At 42.9% G+C, this 19,997-nt stretch overlaps 1 protein-coding gene across 1 annotated transcript in view; it reads left to right on the forward strand.

Annotated features, from left to right (window-relative positions):
- The window catches only part of LOC126188437 (glutamate-gated chloride channel-like), a 161,984-nt gene that overhangs the window by 120,437 nt on the left and 21,550 nt on the right, over positions 1–19,997 (forward strand). The window contains exon 8 of the mRNA XM_049930043.1: positions 10,958–11,092. Coding sequence (XP_049786000.1) covers positions 10,958–11,092 — 135 coding nt within the window. The remainder of the gene's footprint in view (positions 1–10,957; positions 11,093–19,997) is intronic.

Consider the following 19,997-nt stretch of genomic DNA (forward strand, 5'->3'; position numbering starts at 1 on the left):
CATTCAGATTATCATCTACCTTCATAGATAAATTATTTAGCTGATCCGAAAGTTCAACTACTTTCTCTGATAATGAACTAATTTCCTCCATGTGTCTTTCTGAACCAATTTTCAGAGTATCTACTGTGTCCTTTAAGTTTTCCTGAGTTTTTGCAACTTGCGTAACTGAATCGGTAGATGCAACTCAGTCACTTTTAACTTGCAAGGTCTCTTGATTTTCATGAACAATAGTTTGCAGTTCTTTTATGGCTGCTTCATGATTCTGTAATGCATTTTCATGCCGTAAAAAAAAAGGTTGAAAATGCTCACAAATTTGTGTTTTACGTCATTACAGACTTTTTGACATTTCGATTCAATGTTATGTAACTCAGTAGTTAACTCTTCACGTGTTTGTTCAAGCGTGGTGTCTAACTTCCGAAGATTTTGTTCCATTGTTTCTAACTTTTGAAGCTTTTTCTGTGTTTGTCTCTGATTTTGTTCCATTTGTTGCATTAATTGCAATAATAATGTATTAGTGTCTGGAATGTGTTTCTCTATCCTTTTGTCAGTGCATTTTCACCGGCAACATTCACATTTTGACATGCAGAAAATGTGTCTTGACTCATTTGAAAAAACGGTGAGGACCCAAAACCTGAGTCTACAGTATTTGCAATATTGTGTTCTGTCATTTTGGATTCCTGAGGCGAGCTGTTGCCGACCGATCGATCGATAATGCTTCCCTGTTCACTACTTGTTTCACTGTCTACACCATTATTTGCCGCCCGTTCCATTTCCCTATGCACAATTACCAAATTACTACTTTGAATGTCTGTTAATTCATTACACAGTGGTGCTGATAAGATACGCTCGTCGTCACTATTATTTCTCAGTTTACTTTGGAGCCTAGTGTTACGTTTTTCACACGCCATTATTGTTACAATATTTCACACAATATCACAGAAAAGCACAATTTGAAGAGCAAAAATAAGAGAACATATTAACATAGCACTGAAAATAATATCTAGATAATTGCAAGCGCAGCTGCAAAATACTTGGTGCAAATCTACATTCATGCCACAACTGTTATACTGTACAACAATGAAAGACTGCAACTACAAAGGAAATTCTCTCTATGATTACACACTAGCAATAAACAATAGCTACACTAATTACACAAACTACAAGAAAAAAATCAGAAGATTCCAGTGAGGTATCCTGGCAGGGTCGCCATATGAAACGTCCCCTTAGAAAAATTATACAAGACTGTGCTTAAACTGACACACAATATTTTTAGCACAACGCAATCTGACTTTCAAAAATCCCTACAAAAGAATGGCCCTGACTAACATTAACCTATACGTTTCACAAATCACTTACCTCACAAAAATCTTCATTACTCGAACTACTGCAATACAGCGAGCGCCACTACTGCTAGCTAAATAAAAGATTCAAACTACTGAAGGCACTGCCGGCTGTGGTGGCCAAGCGGTTAAAGGCGCTACAGTCTGGAACTGCGCGGCCGCTACTGTCGCAGGTTCGAATCCTGCCTCGGACATGGATGTGTGTGATGTCCTTAGGTTAGTTAGGTTTAAGTAGTTCTAAGTTCTAGGGGACTGATGACCTTAGCAGTTAAGTCCCATAGTGCTCAGAACCATTTGAACCATTTTTTTACTGAAGGCACTAACTACTGATAGGCATAGTTAGCAAATGAAAGATTTTGATAGAGAACAATATTTACCTCAATAGTGTTCAAAAGTCATTATATATATATATATATATATATATATATATATATATATATTCATGGCATCCAGTCTTACAGATTTACTGTCTCTGCCCAAAACTCCGCCATCTCACTCCCCACATCCACCACCTCCAAACTGCGCAATGCTACGCGCTGTTCACATCCAGCTTCCCAACACTACAATAGCCAACAACAATGCAAACCAGCCACAGACTGCACACAACACAGCCAGTGATTTTCATACAGAGCGCTACGTGGCGTTACCAATAAAAAAATCTAAACAGCCTACTTACACAACCTGGTGGAGGCCCTGTAGTGGCGTGAGGCGTTGGAATGATATGGGACCCCTGATACATCTAGATAAGACTGTGACAGGTAACACGTACGTAAATATCCTGTCCGATCACCTGCACCCATTTATGTCCATTGTGCATTCCGAAGGACTTGGATAATTCCAGCAGGACAATGCGATCCCCCACACGTCCTGAATTGGTACAGAGTGGCTCCAGGAACACTCTTGAGTTTAAACACTTCCGCTGGCCACCAAACTCGCCAGACATGAACATTATTGAGCATATCTCAGCGTGCTTTTCAGAAGAGATCTCCACCCCCTCGTACTCTTACGGGTTTATGGACAGCCCTTCAGGCTTCATGGTGTCGATTCTCCCCAGCACTAGTTCAGACAGTAGTCGAGTCCATGTCACGTCGTGTTGCAGCACTCCTGCGTGCTCCCGGGGGCCCTACACGATATTAGGCAAGTGTACCAGTTTCTCTGGCTTTTCAATGTACGTAAAATCTATTCGCAGTTCGAATACGAACAGCTATCAGCTGCACAAGGTAATGACAACAGTGAAAATTTGCGCCGAATCGGAACTCGAATCCGAATTTCCGCCTTACTCGAGCGGTCACCTTAAACGCTGGGGTTATCCGTACGGGACGCACGGCCAGACCCAAACTTTCAAATGACGTCGGTCCTGTGTCACAATCTATAGTTCCCGTACAGGGGAGGCCATTTTAATTGAACGTCGCTGCCTGGTATCTGCAGATACATACTATAGTACAGTGCTTACGTTGTTAAGAAGAACGGTGCAATGTTCCTTAGGACTTACATGCATGTCCGAAGGAACATTGTATCCTTTTTCTTAATGACGTAGGCAGTGCATTATCGTGTCACGTTACAGTAGGAGCTCAGTTGTTCGTAAAATTACTTAACTGTAATATTTGTTATACGTTAAATTTGTTTTGACAGTAATTTTACAGTTCTCTTACTATGATGTTATATGTTTAGAAAGGATGTTACATTCCTCTGGCTGCATTTCGACGTAGGCTAGCTTCAGTTGTCATGTGTTATTTGTTTTTAAATTTTTATCTCTTTTCGTGTTTCCTTATTTCAATAAAGTATCCTGCGTAGAATTTGTGTTTAAAATCTGTACGTTCGTTTAATACTTCTTGTGGATAGCTTCTCACGTGTATACAAATTTGTAATAGTGCATAGCATACCCAAAAGTTCCAGTATGATCATTTTTGAAGAACTCAAAATTGATATACACATGAGGAACTACCCACAAGAAAAATTATACGAAAATACAGGTTTTAAACACAAATTCTACCTAAAAAGCGGTGTTGAAATACTGGAACACAGAATGGCATAAAAGATAGCCTACGTCGAAACTCAGGCAGTGGGAAATACATCATCACTGTCTCTTTACGTACACTTTGTAAACATACAACATCAGAGAACAGAATTGTCAAATTAGTGGGTAAACGTATGAAATATATAACAAATATTACAATTAGGTAATTTTATGGACAAGTGAGCGCTGACAGTTACGTGATAGTTTGCTATCGACGTAATATAAACGTCAAGTTCACCTAGACAAATACATAATCAACCACATGTGCAAGGCGTATTATGTATGGTATGAAAATGATCTCACCAACATTGCATGCTCATGTTGCTGATATGATAATGTAGCCGAAACAGATCTGTCGTGAAATATAGACCAATAATTACGATGAAGCTATTCTGGACCTTCTTGATACTAATATTACTTACGGAAAAATCTCATGCGATACACAGTTCAACGCTGAGGGAATGGGTGGGTGCTATAATATCAACTAAGGTGCGCAGTTTTGATGAAAAATCACTAAATACTGAATCGATTCTTTCCCAGAACTCCACTGTACTCACGCTTCTTTTTCGTAGTCTTTTTCACAGTCAGACAACTCAAGTATACTGATCGTCAATTCGTGAGCATAATTACGATCTTAATAGATCATTCCATGCGGCGTGTTACAAATGTGAGCTTATATCACGCACAATTCAGCTTAACTTTTGCATTAAACGTACCGTTGACACTATATCGCGGCACACACGTGTACGCGTATCATTACTGACTACTGTCTAATACTTGAATGAACATTCTGGAGTCGCATCTCTCTCTATGGCTCCGACGAATGAGCGAGCTACTGTTACTCTTTCACACTGAGTCCCAACTCTCCCTTTACGCGCCAACCACGGCAGCTTACGTGACGTCACAAATGCAACACTAACGGTGCTAAAGCGACTCTCGATATACACGATATGTAGCTTACAACGTGACCGGTGGTGTTCTGTGTGAAATATTTTGCTACCTTGTAGTATAGATGAACGAAACTATTCTACCAGTGGATAACAAGCGTTCGAGAGTAATTGGAAAATGAAGATTTGCCATTATTTTAAAAAGAATTGAACGGGACTTTATCCAGGCGGCTGGCTCTTTCATGTTACTCAGAGTAAACGAATACATGATTTCGCAATGATACTAATTAATGAAATCTCCTTTAGCTTCCAGTTGCACCAACTGCTTTGATTTCCAGGAATATTTGCTCAGTTGACCTCATCTGCTGTCAGGTGTTTATTGACATCAGGCCAGCAGCAAAAATAGGGCAACTCGTGATGCCTGTGAAGCACGTTAAGCAAATCAAAATACTCGACGTAAACAAAGTATATTGGAAGTGTCGCTAGAGTTATGTCGGGCAAATAGTGCTAATTGTGGAGGAACGCCGGACAGAAAACGAAAGGAATTTACGTGTACGGTATTCCGAAAAATCACCCGTAGGAGAAAAAAATATTATTAAATGGACGCCGAATTGCATTTGATGATACATCTGCCAATACAGGAACGAACTGATTCTGAGGTAGCACAATAGAAGAAGTAATTTACATTAAAAACTAAGGCGACCGCAGTAAAGATGTACAGGATTCAGCCGAATTACAAGTGGGCGCGGCGACTGCGGGATGTAACTATTGCGTTATTTGGCAAATAATTGAGCACCAGTGACGTCTTGTTACCACTAGGTATGCGCGAGGAGTATACGGGCGGAAGCTTATGGTGGTCTACACACTTACCCGGAAACCACAGAAGATTTTATTAATGCACTCCGAGCGTTCAGGAGGATTTCCTAAATGGCCGAAACAGTGAAAAGAGCGAACAAACCAGTGAAGCGCAGTACCGTAGTTGTGAAGACAACATGTCTAATTGGTCAATTTGTATTCTAAGTAATGATATTAACTGGGTTCATTCAACCTCATGAAGTAGATTGAGGAACTTCTTAAAGGAGAAGAAACGTTTCTGGTTTCTAAAGGATACATTAACCTCCAAGAGAGGCATGTGATATTACTTTTTGCCTCATTACTGCCATGAAACGACGCAATTTCAAGTCCCTGAGAATACAGGGCTATTACAAATGATTGAAGCGATTTCATAAATTCACCGTAGCTCCATTCATTGACATATGGTCACGGCACACTACAGATACATAGAAAAACTCATAAAGTTTTGTTCGGCTGAAGCCGCACTTCAGGTTTCTGCCGTCAGAGCGCTCGAGAGCGCAGTGAGACAAAATGGCGACAGGAGCCGAGAAAGCGTATGTCGTGCTTGAAATACACTCACATCAGTCAGTCATAACAGTGCAACGACACTTCAGGACGAAGTTCAACAAAGACCCACCAACTGCTAACTCCATTCGGCGATGGTATGCGCAGTTTAAAGCTTCTGGATGCCTCTGTAAGGGGAAATCAACGGGTCGGCCTGCAGTGAGCGAAGAAACGGTTGAACGCGTGCAGGCAAGTTTCACGCGTAGCCCGCGGAAAATTGGCTCATGCCAGAACTGGAGACTGACAGCGCCGACTTCATCTTGCAACAGGATGGTGCTCCCACCGCACTGCCATCATGATGTTCAGCATTTCTTAAACAGGAGATTGGAAAACCGATGGATCGGTCGTGGTGGAGATCATGATCAGCAATTCATGTCATGGCCTCCACGCTCTCCCGACTTAACCCCATGCGATTTCTTTCTGTGGGGTTATGTGAAAGATTCGGTGTTTAAACCTCCTCTACCAAGAAACGTGCCAGAACCGCGAGCTCGCATCAACGATGCTTTCGAACTCATTGATGGGGACATGCTGCGCCGAGTGTGGGAGGAACTTGACTATCGGCTTGATGTCTGCCGAATCACTAAAGGGGCACATATCGAACATTTGTGAATGCCTAAGAAAACTTTTTGAGTTTTTGTATGTGTGTGCAAAGCATTGTGAAAATATCTCAAATAATAAAATTACTGTAGAGCTGTGAAATCGCTTCAATCATTTGTAATAACCCTGTATACAGGATGTCCCATTTATCTTGACCACCCTAAATAACCGTTTGTCCAGATGCAAATTACAAAATGTTTCAAGCAAATGTTCTTTAGCCGTCAGGGGGACATCAATCAGCATGATTGCCTTCGTTGTAGCTTTGTTTTCTATAAAGATATGGACAGCGGTATGACTTTTTTAAATGGCACCCTGTATTTTTTATTCGGTAATTCATTTCCTCTCCTAAGGACTTATTCAAAAATGTATTACAGTGTACCATTCACTGAAACACAACGTTATTAATTACATAACACAACATTGACTTTGAGCCAGGGATCATAAACTCGTCCACTTGCTACAGTTGTCAGAAAACAAATGAAAACCATGTAAAGGCATAACATAAAATTGATTTTCACTCTCCTGTACCATTTCCCAGGAGTATAACATTCAAAGTTGCTCAAAGTGATGACCCTGGTCACCAATACACTGGTGCACTCGTTGAATGAAAGAATTATTTATTGCTTCCAGTGTTGCCTGCTGAAGAGAGCTACAAGCAAGCACGATACGTTCCTACATGTCCTCTGGAGTTGTTGGAATATCGCGATAGACAGCGTCTTTAATGCATCCCCAAAGAAAAAGTATAGAGGATTTCGGAGACCTAGCAGGCCAAGTAACTGTTCCTCCTCGACCAATCCATCTAGCAGGATACCTTCGCTTCAGAATACGACGTGCGCACAAGGCATTATGTGCTGGACAACCATCGTGTTGATACCTCATAATCATTCTGGTTCTTAGCAGCACTTCATCCAGAAGAGGACGAGGAATTCGTCTGAGGAAGTTGGCGTACGCTGTGCCGCTTTGATTACCATTGATGAAATAAGGGCCTATAATTGTAGTACCAAGTATCCCACACCAGACGTTAACTTTCCATTGACGCTCATGTTCCACCTGTCTAAGCCATCGTTGGTTGTCGCTGGACCAATAATGCGTGTTCCTTGTATTTACCTGTCCTTTGTTTGAGATGGAACATTCATCGATAAATAGAACAATGGACAAGAAGTTCGGGTTGGCGAGGATTTGCTGCTGTGCCGACAGAACTATACACGATTTTGGAAATCATTCCCATGCATTTCTTGATATAGGTGTACATGGTAAGGATGGAACCGGTGACGTGTAAGAATACGATGTACACTGGTTTTAGGAATGCCAATCTCGTGTTCAAGCTGTCGTGTGTTCACATGTGGATTCATAGCAACGGAAGTGAGAACAGTAACTTCGGCAGCTTCGTCTGTGCAAGTGCTAAGAAGATTGCTTTGTCGTGGATTGGAACTTCCCATTTCCTGAAGCGTCACAACAAGACGAGAAAACATCCGTCGGGAAGGTGAGTTCTTGTCAGGATATTGCTCTCTGTACAGTTCCGCTGCCTCCGTAGCATTTCGCCTACCTTCAACAACAACAACAACAACAACAACAATAAAGGAAACGTTACGTCGATGCAGTTTGTAGGAAGGACAGCTTTTACTGTATGCCTACTCTATAAAACAGTATTTAAAAGGACTAAACTATTGTACTAAATGTACCAGTACATTAAAAAACAATATTGCAATTACTGTTCTGCTAACTTACATTCCCCGTAGATGAGTAGCATTTCTACCTCCTCTTCGTTGGTGTACATTCTACTCTTTAACTGACGATGGTTGACGGAATGACGGGTGTGCAGTCTACTTACGTTTACATTTCTCCTCTGTCAACCTCAGCACGTGGATGTGTTCCATTTCCCCGAGTACGTGCACTAAGCGCTGGGAGCGGCAACGTCAGTGTTGTGTTATGTAATTAATAACGTTGTGTTTCAATCGATGGTACACTGTGATACATTTTTGAATAGGTATTTAGCAGAGGAAATTAATTAGCGAATAAAAAATACAGGGTGCCTTTTAAAGAAGTCATAGCGCTGTTCATATCTTTGTAAAAAACAAAGCTACAACGAAGGCAATCATAGCTGATCGACGTCCCACTGACGCCTAAAGAACATTTGCTTCAAACATTTAGTAATGTGCATCTGGACAAACGGTTATTTAGGGTGGTCAAGATAAGTGGGACATCCTGTTTAGAGGAGCTCTTTTATTTAATTACGTAGTAATAGACGAACCGTATGTCCCAGAAAAATGAATGACTTCCGATGTATTTCCTACTTGAGGAGTCCTTGCAACTACCATTACAGGGCTTTTCCGCAAATGACTCTCGCATTTTGCGAGAAAATAACACATTTACACTGCCTGATAAAAAAGTGAAGCACACGTAAGTTATGGTCGGATAGCACCATGATTTGTTTCATGTTCGTACCATTGGTGGCTATGTAGCCCCTAAATACAAAGAGTTGCAATACTCTCTGAAGGCTGAACAGCCAAAAGAGTGCGTTAGTTATGTCTTGGTAAGTGTTGTTACAAGACCTGGTATGATATATAAGGGTTATGGGGAGTGTCAGATGTGGTGTCACCGCCAGACACCACACTTGCTAGGTGGTAGCCTTTAAATCGGCCGCGGTCCGTTAGTATACGTCGGACCCGCGTGTCGCCACTATCAGTGATTGCAGACCGAGCGCCGCCACACGGCAGGTCTAGAGAGAGACTTACTAGCACTCGCCCCAGTGGTACAACCGACTTTGCTAGCGATGGTTCACTGACAAAATACGCTCTCATTTGCCGAGCCTTCAGCTACGTCAATTGCTACGACCTAGCAAGGCGCCATTACCAGTTACTATTGATGCTGTAAAACATGTACCGTCAAGAGCGACGTTCACCATTTACGGATTAAAGTTAAGTATTCCAACAGCTACGTCCTTTTTTGCGACAGTCTAATTTCCTTGTCCTGTTCCAGACCTCACGCCAGCCGGCGTGAGCTAAAACGCGTGCCTTTCGGCTTCCTCTCAGACCGGTGTTGGCTCTCCTGCCAACCCACAACATCAGATATTGAGTTTCCATGTGAAAGACACAGAGATGCCTCTCTTGTGAAACACAGATATCAGCACCTGATAGAGTTCGATAAGCACCTGCTTGTGGGAACGTGTAATATCTAGATTTGTGGGGTATGTGATAGTGAGCCGAAGTTGGACTGCATGGGAACGTGAAAGCAGCCTGACTCGTCGTGAATGTTCCGGTCGGCCACGTCTGACCACCAGCAGGGAGGATCCCCTTAGTGAGCACCGAGCACGTTGCAACCCCGTTCACACCTACGCTGGCAGTCGAGAACAACTAATGGACATCCCGCTACTTCTGTGTCATATCGTACCATTAGTGCTTAGGCTGCCATTAGCAACACAACAAACATCACCGCGTTTGGCGGGGTATGGTGCCTCGAGGCGGGCTGTATGGATTGTTAATGAATGGCGTTGCACTGTGTTCAGCGATGAATCACGGTTCTGCACTACCCCGGATGACTATCGTCGGCTAGTATGGCGATGACCTAGGGAGACGTCCCATTATTCCAATGTTTTAGAGATTCTCAACAGTATCGCTGCTGGCATCATGGTGTGAGGAAGCATCGAGTATGACCCCAGGTCACGGCTGGTGGTCATTGAGGAACTATGACGACACAACGGTATGCCAAGGGTGGCCTGCGTCTTCATGTGTTACCGCTCATGCGACAGTATCGTCGTGCCATCTTTCAGCGGAACAGCACTCGTCCACAAGTGGCGTGTGTCTCTAGTGGTGCGTCAGGTGGCCTCGGGAGAGGATACAAAGGCATTGTCACACCCTTCCCAGCAGAATCAGTACACTCATCCAGGCCAGAAGAGTTGCAGCACCATAATAATAAGTGGGCTCATACTGCCAAATTCTTTGTAAATTTGATTTGATTTTGTAATCACTGAAATAACATCACATACACATTCAACCCATGAAATTTCATTTCGTTTCCACCTCCCCATCTGGGCGATTCACTTTTTTTGTCAGGTAGTATAGTGATAAAGCACTTCCTTGATCGACTGACTAGCCCTCGGTTTCATTGCTATTGAGCTGTTGTGATACTACACGATGGGGCAAGATTAGTAGGTAGGTACACTCTCCATGTTCATTCGGTGTTGATGGAGGCGTTGTAGTCACCACAGTTGACGGTACTATACTATTCTTATCAAAAACCTACTACAACTGTCCTCTGACGGATTTGCACATTATCTGGGCATTAACATTTGAACAGTCATCATCTGCAGCTGCAAGACCTGATGTTAAAATAACTGCCAAAGAAAATCAGCTGTAACCAGTTCCGGCACATTATCCATAAGTTAGCCCGTATAGAAATGGTTACGAAAATAGCGAGTCCAATATCTCAAGTTTGTAAAGAAAAGTGTTTTAAGGAAGTATTGTACAACCTCACGCTGATGAGAGTGCTTTTGGAGGCTCAAAAATTGTAATACGCAGTGTCAACAAATGGCTTCTACCTTAACAATACGTAATGCATCGAGAAGGACATTCGTAATATAGTTATACATTTACTCGTTATAAAAGAAAAACAAAGTTGCTTATGCTACTTATTGATATATTTTTCTGCTTGGTTATTATAATGCTGAATATTTTGAGCATACATTAGGAGAAAGCTGCTGCAGATTGTGCGGTTTGCAGATGGTTGGACGACTGATGACCTGGTGTTCATGTGGAAAGACGGCGACCCGGTGCAGGTGGTCAGGAACCTGCGCCTTCCACGCTTCACGCTAGAGAAGTTCCTTACTGATTACTGCCACGCCAGGACAAACACAGGTATCACCGTATTCTTTGCCTTCTAAGTACTGAAAAATATGGACCGACTTTAGAGAAATATTTAGCATTAATGCTTCTCGAAACCTTATCATAAGTCACATTTTCCGTTTATGGATCTGACAATGAAATTTGTTCTCACTGTTTTAAGCTAATTGCACTGTTTTGTCCTTTATAAACAGAATTTGTGTTCACATGATTCTGATCCTCTTTACTTGATGCCCTCGTCTGACAGTTTTTTTTCTCTGGATTCCTTGTTTGTCAACTTCCATTATAAGTTATCCTTCCAGATGTTTAGTCTCCCTTTCCTTATATACAGTTCGAACAAGAGAAATACAAACAGTTGTAGGAAAGAGTGGAGTTTTTATTCCTTTAGAGCCGCGTGGTCTCGGGCGCCTTGTCACGGTTCGCGCGGCTGCCCCCGTCGGAGGTTGGAGTCCTCCTTCTGGCATGAGTGTGTGTGTGTGTGTTGTCGTTTGCGTAAGTCAGTGTAAGTTATATTAAGTAGTGTGTAAGCCTAGGGACCGAAGACCTCAGCAGTTTGGTTCCATATGAATTACCACAAATTTCCAATTTCCATTCCTTAAGACAATGCTCGTTAGTTGCGAATAAAGTAAATATTTCCATTTTTCCTTTGCTTCATTTTTCTTTCATATTTGAGGTCTCTAGTTTCCATAAACGCTTATGAATTCCAATAATCGAGCATATAAACTTATACAATGAGGTGCCAAAGACATGGGATAGCGATATGCACATATACAGAGGACGGTAGTATCACGTACACAGGCTATAAAAGGGCAGTGGACTGGCGGAGCTGTCATCTGCACTCAGATGATCCAGGTGAAAAGATTTCCGACGTGATTGTGGCCGCGTGGCGCCAATTAACAGACGCTGAACGCGAAAGGGTAGATAGAACTAGACGGAAGTGCATTCCATTTCGGAAGTCGATAACGAATTCAGTATTCCGAGATCCATAGTGTGAAGAGTATGCTGAGGATACAGAATTTCAAGCATTGTCTCCCACCACGAACAACCCTATACAGGGAGCATGGCTCAATATTTCTGCACTGTGCGGCTGTTCCCGGCGGAGGTTCGAGTCCTCCCTCGGGCATGGGTGTGTGTGTTTGTCCTTAGAATAATTTAGGTTAAGTAGTGTCTAAGCTTAAGAACTGATGACCTTAGCAGTTAAGTCCCTTAAGATTTCACACACTTTTGAACATTTTTGAATATTTCTACATAGGTCTTTTAACGACTTGCTGAGCCCTTTGCACGTCGAATTGCTGCACTACTCCAGGCAAAAAAAAAAGTCCGACACGATACTGGGAGGTATCCCATGAATTTGTCACCTCATTGTAGTTAGTCCCACCGTCAACAGTAGTCCACTATCCTCTCGATTACGTATTCATATATTTTGTATTTTTTCGGAATACGTTATTCCCTCCACGTCCCCCTTACCACTGCCACTATCGTTTGAGTTAGTTGAGATAGATGGAACATGTTCACTACCGCCTGATTTGGAGTGAACTGTGATCCTATTCAGGACCCCACTGACGGAACATTCTTTGACTCAAGTGCGAGACAACGGTGGAATATAATTTTTATTTTGATTTGTTTGGTTCCTTATTAGTTTCAACCTCTTGTCCTTACATCCATCATACGTGTACACAAGACAGAAAAAACAAGTTGGAAATAACTACAGATTACGTAATGGCAACGTGTATTTAAAAACAAATTTCACTATAGCAACAAAATAACTTTGCTAAAGTATCATATTACATAGTAAACATTGCAATCATAACCTTTCATTAACTGATGTTACACTATTTTCTATCTATGTATACCGTTAGTGTTATTATTTTGAACGTGCTCTGAGTGTATAAATTCGTTTTGTTTGGATATTTGTCACTAGATCAAAGATGACAACAACTCCTGATCGAAAGAGAGTGCTGATGGATACAAGGAAAGATACGTCTTCCGTTATCAGATTTTTCATTGTCTTTACCTGTAGAATTCTTTGTAGACGGCAAGCAAATAGCAAAGTGTTTCACATTGACAGTTGCTTCTTTCCACACTCATACTAATGTGTTCCGCGTCGAAGAAGGCGTTAAAAATGGCTTGTAAAATTCCAGTAGTTTAGCCTCATCCTTATTAAACTCGAGATGCTTCTTTTGTTGTTGTTGGTTTCGGTGGGATCTCATCTTTAACTGCTAAGTAGTGACTACCTTTTAAATCCAGTCTTATGGCCAAAAGAAATTAGTATGACTTTTTATGATGCTATAAAATTCTGTATAGGGTAATTTTATTTTTGAGTGTATCCCATATAGTTTTTCTTACTCCGCAAATGAAACAATCCATTAGAAAACCAACGTCTGCAGAATCACGAAACACCTAAGAAATATTAAAAAGAGGAAAAGGACCATACTTACATAGGATTCCGACATAAATCACCGTCTTGCTCTTCACTTCATACTAACAGGAAAAAAGTAAAGAGTTGAGGGGAGAGACGCCGCACATGACGCAAATAACGTTGTTGCATGTCGCTGTGGTTGGTGAAAGGTTTAAAACCGCGAGCGGGAAAACAAAATCAATCAGTATGGATACTCTATACACTAGGGAGGAAGGGAACCTGTACATCTAGATATACACTGAAGCGGCAGAAAAACTGCTATTGGCATACGTATTTAAAAAAAAAAACATATGTAAACAGGCATAATATGGCGCTGCGGTCGGCAACGCCTGTATAAGACAACAAGTATCTGGTGCGATTGTTAGATAGGTTACTGCTGCTACAGAGGCAGATATCAAGATTTGAGTGAGTTTGAACGTGATGTCAAGGTCGGCGCACGAGCGATGGGACACAATATCTCCGAAGTAGCGATGAAGTGGAGATTTTCCCGTACGACCATTTCACGAGTGTACCGTGAATATCAGGATTCCTGTAAAACGTCAAATCTTCGACATCGCTGCAGCCAGGAAGAGATCCTGCAAGAACGGGACCAACGACGACTGGAGAGAATCGTTCAGCGTGACAGAAGTGCAACGCTGCCGCAAATTGCTCCAGATTTCAATGCTGGGCCCTCAAAAATTGTCAGCGTGAGAACAGTTCAACGAAAAGTCATCGATATGGGATTTCGGAGCCGAAAGCCCACTCGTGTACCCTTAATGACTGCGCGACACGAAGCTTTACACCTCACCTGCGCCCGTCAACACCGACATTCGACTGTTGATGACTGGAAACATGTTGTCTTGTCGGACAAGTCCCGTTTCATATTGTATCGAGAGGATGGACGTGTACGGTTATAGAGACAACTTCATGAATCCATGGACTTGCATGTCAGCAGGGGACTGTTCAGACTGGTAGAGGCTCTGTAATGACGTGGGGTGTGTGCAGCTGGAATGATATTGGATCCCTGATACGTCTACACTCCTGGAAATTGAAATAAGAACACCGTGAATTCATTGTCCCAGGAAGGGGAAACTTTATTGACACATTCCTGGGGTCAGATACATCACATGATCACACTGACAGAACCACAGGCACATAGACACAGGCAACAGAGCATGCACAATGTCGGCACTAGTACAGTGTATATCCACCTTTCGCAGCAATGCAGGCTGCTATTCTCCCATGGAGACGATCGTAGAGATGCTGGATGTAGTCCTGTGGAACGGCTTGCCATGCCATTTCCACCTGGCGCCTCAGTTGGACCAGCGTTCGTGCTGGACGTGCAGACCGCGTGAGACGACGCTTCATCCAGTCCCAAACATGCTCAATGGGGGACAGATCCGGAGATCTTGCTGGCCAGGGTAGTTGACTTAAACCTTCTAGAGCACGTTGGGTGGCACGGGATACATGCGGACGTGCATTGTCCTGTTGGAACAGCAAGTTCCCTTGCCGGTCTAGGAATGGTAGAACGATGGGTTCGATGACGGTTTGGATGTACCGTGCACTATTCAGTGTCCCCTCGACGATCACCAGTGGTGTACGGCCAGTGTAGGAGATCGCTCCCCACACCATGATGCCGGGTGTTGGCCCTGTGTGCCCCGGTCGTATGCAGTCCTGATTGTGGCGCTCACCTGCACGGCGCCAAACACGCATACGACCATCATTGGCACCAAGGCAGAAGCGACTCTCATCGCTGAAGACGACACGTCTCCATTCGTGACTCCATTCACGCCTGTCGCGACACCACTGGAGGCGGGCTGCACGATGTTGGGGCGTGAGCGGAAGACGGCCTAACGGTGTGCGGGACCGTAGCCCAGCTTCATGGAGACGGTTGCGAATGGTCCTCGCCGATACCCCAGGAGCAACAGTGTCCCTAATTTGCTGGGAAGTGGCGGTGCGGTCCCCTACGGCACTGCGTAGGATCCTACGGTCTTGGCGTGCATCCGTGCGTCGCTGCGGTCCGGTCCCAGGTCGACGGGCACGTGCACCTTCCGCCGACCACTGGCGACAACATCGATGTACTGTGGAGACCTCACGCCCCACGTGTTGAGCAATTCGGCGGTACGTCCACCCGGCCTCCCGCATGCCCACTATACGCCCTCGCTCAAAGTCCGTCAACTGCACATACGGTTCACGTCCACGCTGTCGCGGCATGCTACCAGTGTTAAAGACTGCGATGGAGCTCCGTATGCCACGGCAAACTGGCTGACACTGACGGCGGCGGTGCACAAATGCTGCGCAGCTAGCGCCATTCGACGGCCAACACCGCGGTTCCTGGTGTGTCCGCTGTGCCGTGCGTGTGATCATTGCTTGTACAGCCCTCTCGCAGTGTCCGGAGCAAGTATGGTGGGTCTGACACACCGGTGTCAATGTGTTCTTTTTTCCATTTCCAGGAGTGTAGATACGACTCTGATGGGTGACACGTATGTAAGCATCCTGTCTGATCAGCTGCATCCATTCATGTCCATTGTGCATTCCGAAGGACCTGGACAATTCCAACAGGACAATGCGACCCACCACATACCCAGAATTGCTACAGAGCAGCTCCAGGAACGCTCTTCTGAGTTTAAACACTTCCGCTGGCCACCGAACATGCCACACATGAATATTATTGAGCGTATCTGGGATGCCTTGCAACGTGCTGTTCAAAAGAGAACTCCACCCCCTAGTACTCTTACGGATTTGTGAACAGTCCTGCAGGGTTCATGGTGTCAGTTCCATCCAGCACTACTTCAGACATTAGAGTCGATGCCACGTCATGTTGCGGCACTTCTGCGTGCGCGCGGGGGCCCTACACGATATTATGCAGGTGTACCAGTTTCTTTGGCTCTTCATTGTAATTGGTTAGCTGTTTTGAAAAGGATTTTCTTATTTTTATAACGTCTTAGGTGTCCTATTTATAAACTGGGATACTTAGCATTATTCCACAGATAGCGTGGGGTCGAAGATGACCTAAACTGCTTTTTCACTCTATGTGAGCAATGGCTGGTCATCAGTTTGCTGTTGTTTTTATGGTCTTCAGTCCGAAGACTGGTTTGATGCAGCTATCCATGCTACCCTATCTTGTGCAAGCTTCTTCATCTCCGAATAATTACTGCAACCCGCTTCCTTCTGAATATACGTACTGCATTCATCTCTCAGGAGGACGTCGTTGTCAGGAGAAACGAAAGTGGCGTTCTGCGGACCGGAGAGTGGAATGTCAGATTCCTTAATCGGGCAGGTAGGTTAGAAAATTTTAAAAGAGAAATGGATAGGTTAAAGGTAGATATAGTGGGAATTAGTGAAATTCGGTGGCAGGAGGAACAGGACTTCTTGTAAGGTGAATACGGAATTGCAAAATCAATTGGGGTAATTCAAGAGTAGGTTTAATAATGAATAAAAAACAGGAACAAGAATAAGCCACTATGAACAGCATAGTTAACGTATTATTGTAGCCAATATAGACACGAAGCCCACACCCACCACAGAAGTGCAATTTGTATCCGCAAACGAGGTTGAGGAAATGTACGATGAGTTAAAGAAATTATTTGGATAGTTAAGGGAGACGAAAATTTAAGTCATGAGGGACTAAAAAGGGACGGAAAATTTGTAGGTGAACATAGACTTGGGGAAACGAATCAAAGAGGAACTTGCCTGATGAAATATTGCACAGAGAATAATTTAATCACAGCTAACATTTGGTTTAAGAATCATGAAAGAAGGTGGTATACGTGGAAGAGACCTGGAGACGCTGGAAGGTTTCAGATTGAATTATAATGGTAAGAACGAGATTTCGAAACCAGGTTCTAAATGTTTCACATTGGTTTAGAATGGTAAGACAGAGATTTCGAAAACTGGTTCTAAATTGTAAGACATTCCAGGGGCAGATGTGGACCCTGACCACAATTTATTGGTTATGAACTGCAAATTAAAACCGAAGAAACTGCATAAAGGCAGGAATTTAAGGAAATAGGACCTGGATAAACTGAAATAACCAGAGATTGTATAGAGTTTCAGACAGAATTTTATGGTACGATTTACAGGAACAGGCGAAAGGAATATAGTAGAAGAAAAATGGTTAGTTTTAAGAACTGAAGTAGTGGAGGCAGCAGAGGATCAAGTAGGGCTAGTAGAAATCCTTGGGTAACACAAGAAGAAAAAGGAGAAAATATAAAAACGTAGTAAATGAAGCAGACGAAAGGGAATGTAAACGTCTAAGGAATGAGATCGACAGGGAGTACAAAATGGCTAAGCAGGAACGGCTATAGTTCAAATATAAGGATGAAGAAGCATATATCAGTAGAGGTAAGATAGAGGCTGCGTGTAAAAAAATTAAAGAGACCTTTGAAGAAAAGAGAACCACTTGTATGAATATCAGGAGCTCAGATGGAAAACCAGTGCTAAGCAAAGAAGGGAAAGCAGAAAGATGGAAGGAGTATATAGAGGATCTATGCAAGGAGATGTAGTTGAGGGCAATATTGTGGAAGTGGAAGAGGAAGTACATGAAGATGAGAAGGGAGATACAATACTGCGTGAAGAATCTGACAAAGCACGGAAAGACTTGATTCGAAACTAGGCCCCAGGAGTAAGCAACATTTCGTTAGATCTACTAATAGCCTTGAGAGAATCGGCCATGACAAAACTCTTCGAACTGGTGAGCAATATGTATGAGACAGGCGAAATACCCTCAGACCTCAAGAACAATATAATAATTCCAATTCCAAAGAAAGCAGGTGCTGACAAGCGTGAAAATTACCGAACTATCAGTCTGATAAGTCACAGTTGCAAAACACTTACACGAATCCTTTACAGAAGTATGGAAAAACTGATAGAAGTCGACCTGGAGGAAGATCAGTTTGGATTCGGGGGAAATGTAGAAACACGGGGGGAAATACTGACCCTACGACTTCTCATAGAAGACAGGTTAAAGAAAGGCAAACCTACGTTTATAGCATCTGTAGACTTCAGTGGTGGCTCGTGACCAAAGAAGATGGTGGTGCGCTTTGGTCACGAAGGAAAACATCAACAAAAGAGAGAAAATCAGTACACTGCTCATGTTTTTGTAGCACCTGATATAAACAGACCGCTCGCTTCTGTCACTCCATCTACTCATAATAAAACCAAAAGGTGAACACAGAAAACAGTATTACTTTTGCAGAAGAAAAGGAATTAAAATCAACTGCAGCTCTATGTACTCAAAAAGTGGTAGGCATGCCTTACTAACCTTTTTCAGCAGGACTGATGCTAACGCCGCTCGATTTTATCTCTGAATTTGGATGTGGAAGTCTACTCTTCTTTCCTTCATATTTGCAAATCTTTCAATAACTCTTGATTGAAGTCTGCAATTCCTAAAACGAGGTCTCGTTCAATAGAGAGCATCACGAGTGCTGATAGTCTTTCTTGGTCCACAGTATACCGCAAGAGGGCTTTGACGCGTTTCAGCGAAGAAAAATAACGTTCTGCTTTTGATGTGGTCATTGGAATTGTAATTATCGCTTTCAGGAGCTTCACAGATTCGCTCAGTGTATCAAAAATATTATTGTCTGTTATGTAATCCAGAAAGCTCAAAGCTCCACACATGTTTTTGAACTCCTCTCTTCCATAAATAACAGAGAGTTCTGTTCAAAGTTTCTTTGCTTCCAAAAAAGAGTAGCATTCTATAGCAGCTCTGAAAGAAGTTTCTGGAAAACTGGAAGAGCAAGAAGCGAATTTCTCTGGTAGAAAGAGAGAGGCTGCAACTAGGTGTCCAGTGAACTTGAATCTTTCTTTTGGCTCGTAACTTATGACATCACATACTTCTTTTGCCTCCCGCAGTAGATTACACATCGCTGCGCCATCTCCAGTTCTCCCTGTTTTATGGTACTCGTGTAACCTGTTGAATTTTCAATCACTTCTTCCCTAATGATCGCAATTTCACGCTCAAAAGCTGTCAGATGATTTTGTACGTAAGTTGGGATAATATCCCTTTTTTGTAGCTCGTTATACAAAATATCCACATGGATCATGATTTTATGAAAAAATGAAAGCCAAAAAATGAACTTTTCATCCTTCAAAATTGTTACTAAGCCACAGGCTTGCAGGATCGTGTTCTCATTACACAATTTTTCCCCATAGCTCATATTATTCATGCACGTGATAATATCTTCCCTATATTCGAAAACGGTATTGAATCTCCTTGACTGAAAATTACAACGATTAGGCACTGAACGTGGCAGTCGTTTTCGCACTATTTCGTCTAGAACTGCTGTTCTTAGAGGAGAGGCTAATCTTTCAACTGGTTTTCCGTGAATGATGTACCCATATATTATAACCATCTGGAAAACACAGGCTACGTCACTACTTTCGTCAGCTATTACGCCCAGAAGCTCAGCATCCTTAATTTCCTTTCTAATTTCCTCTTCGCAGAATTGAAGCATGCACTGGAGGAGTTCATTCTAGATGGTCTTTGAGGTTACTTTGAAAACTGTAGCTTTCTCTAAATGC

The sequence above is a fragment of the Schistocerca cancellata genome, chromosome 1, assembly GCF_023864275.1.
Source record: "Schistocerca cancellata isolate TAMUIC-IGC-003103 chromosome 1, iqSchCanc2.1, whole genome shotgun sequence".
Taxonomy (NCBI): Eukaryota; Metazoa; Arthropoda; class Insecta; order Orthoptera; family Acrididae; genus Schistocerca; species Schistocerca cancellata.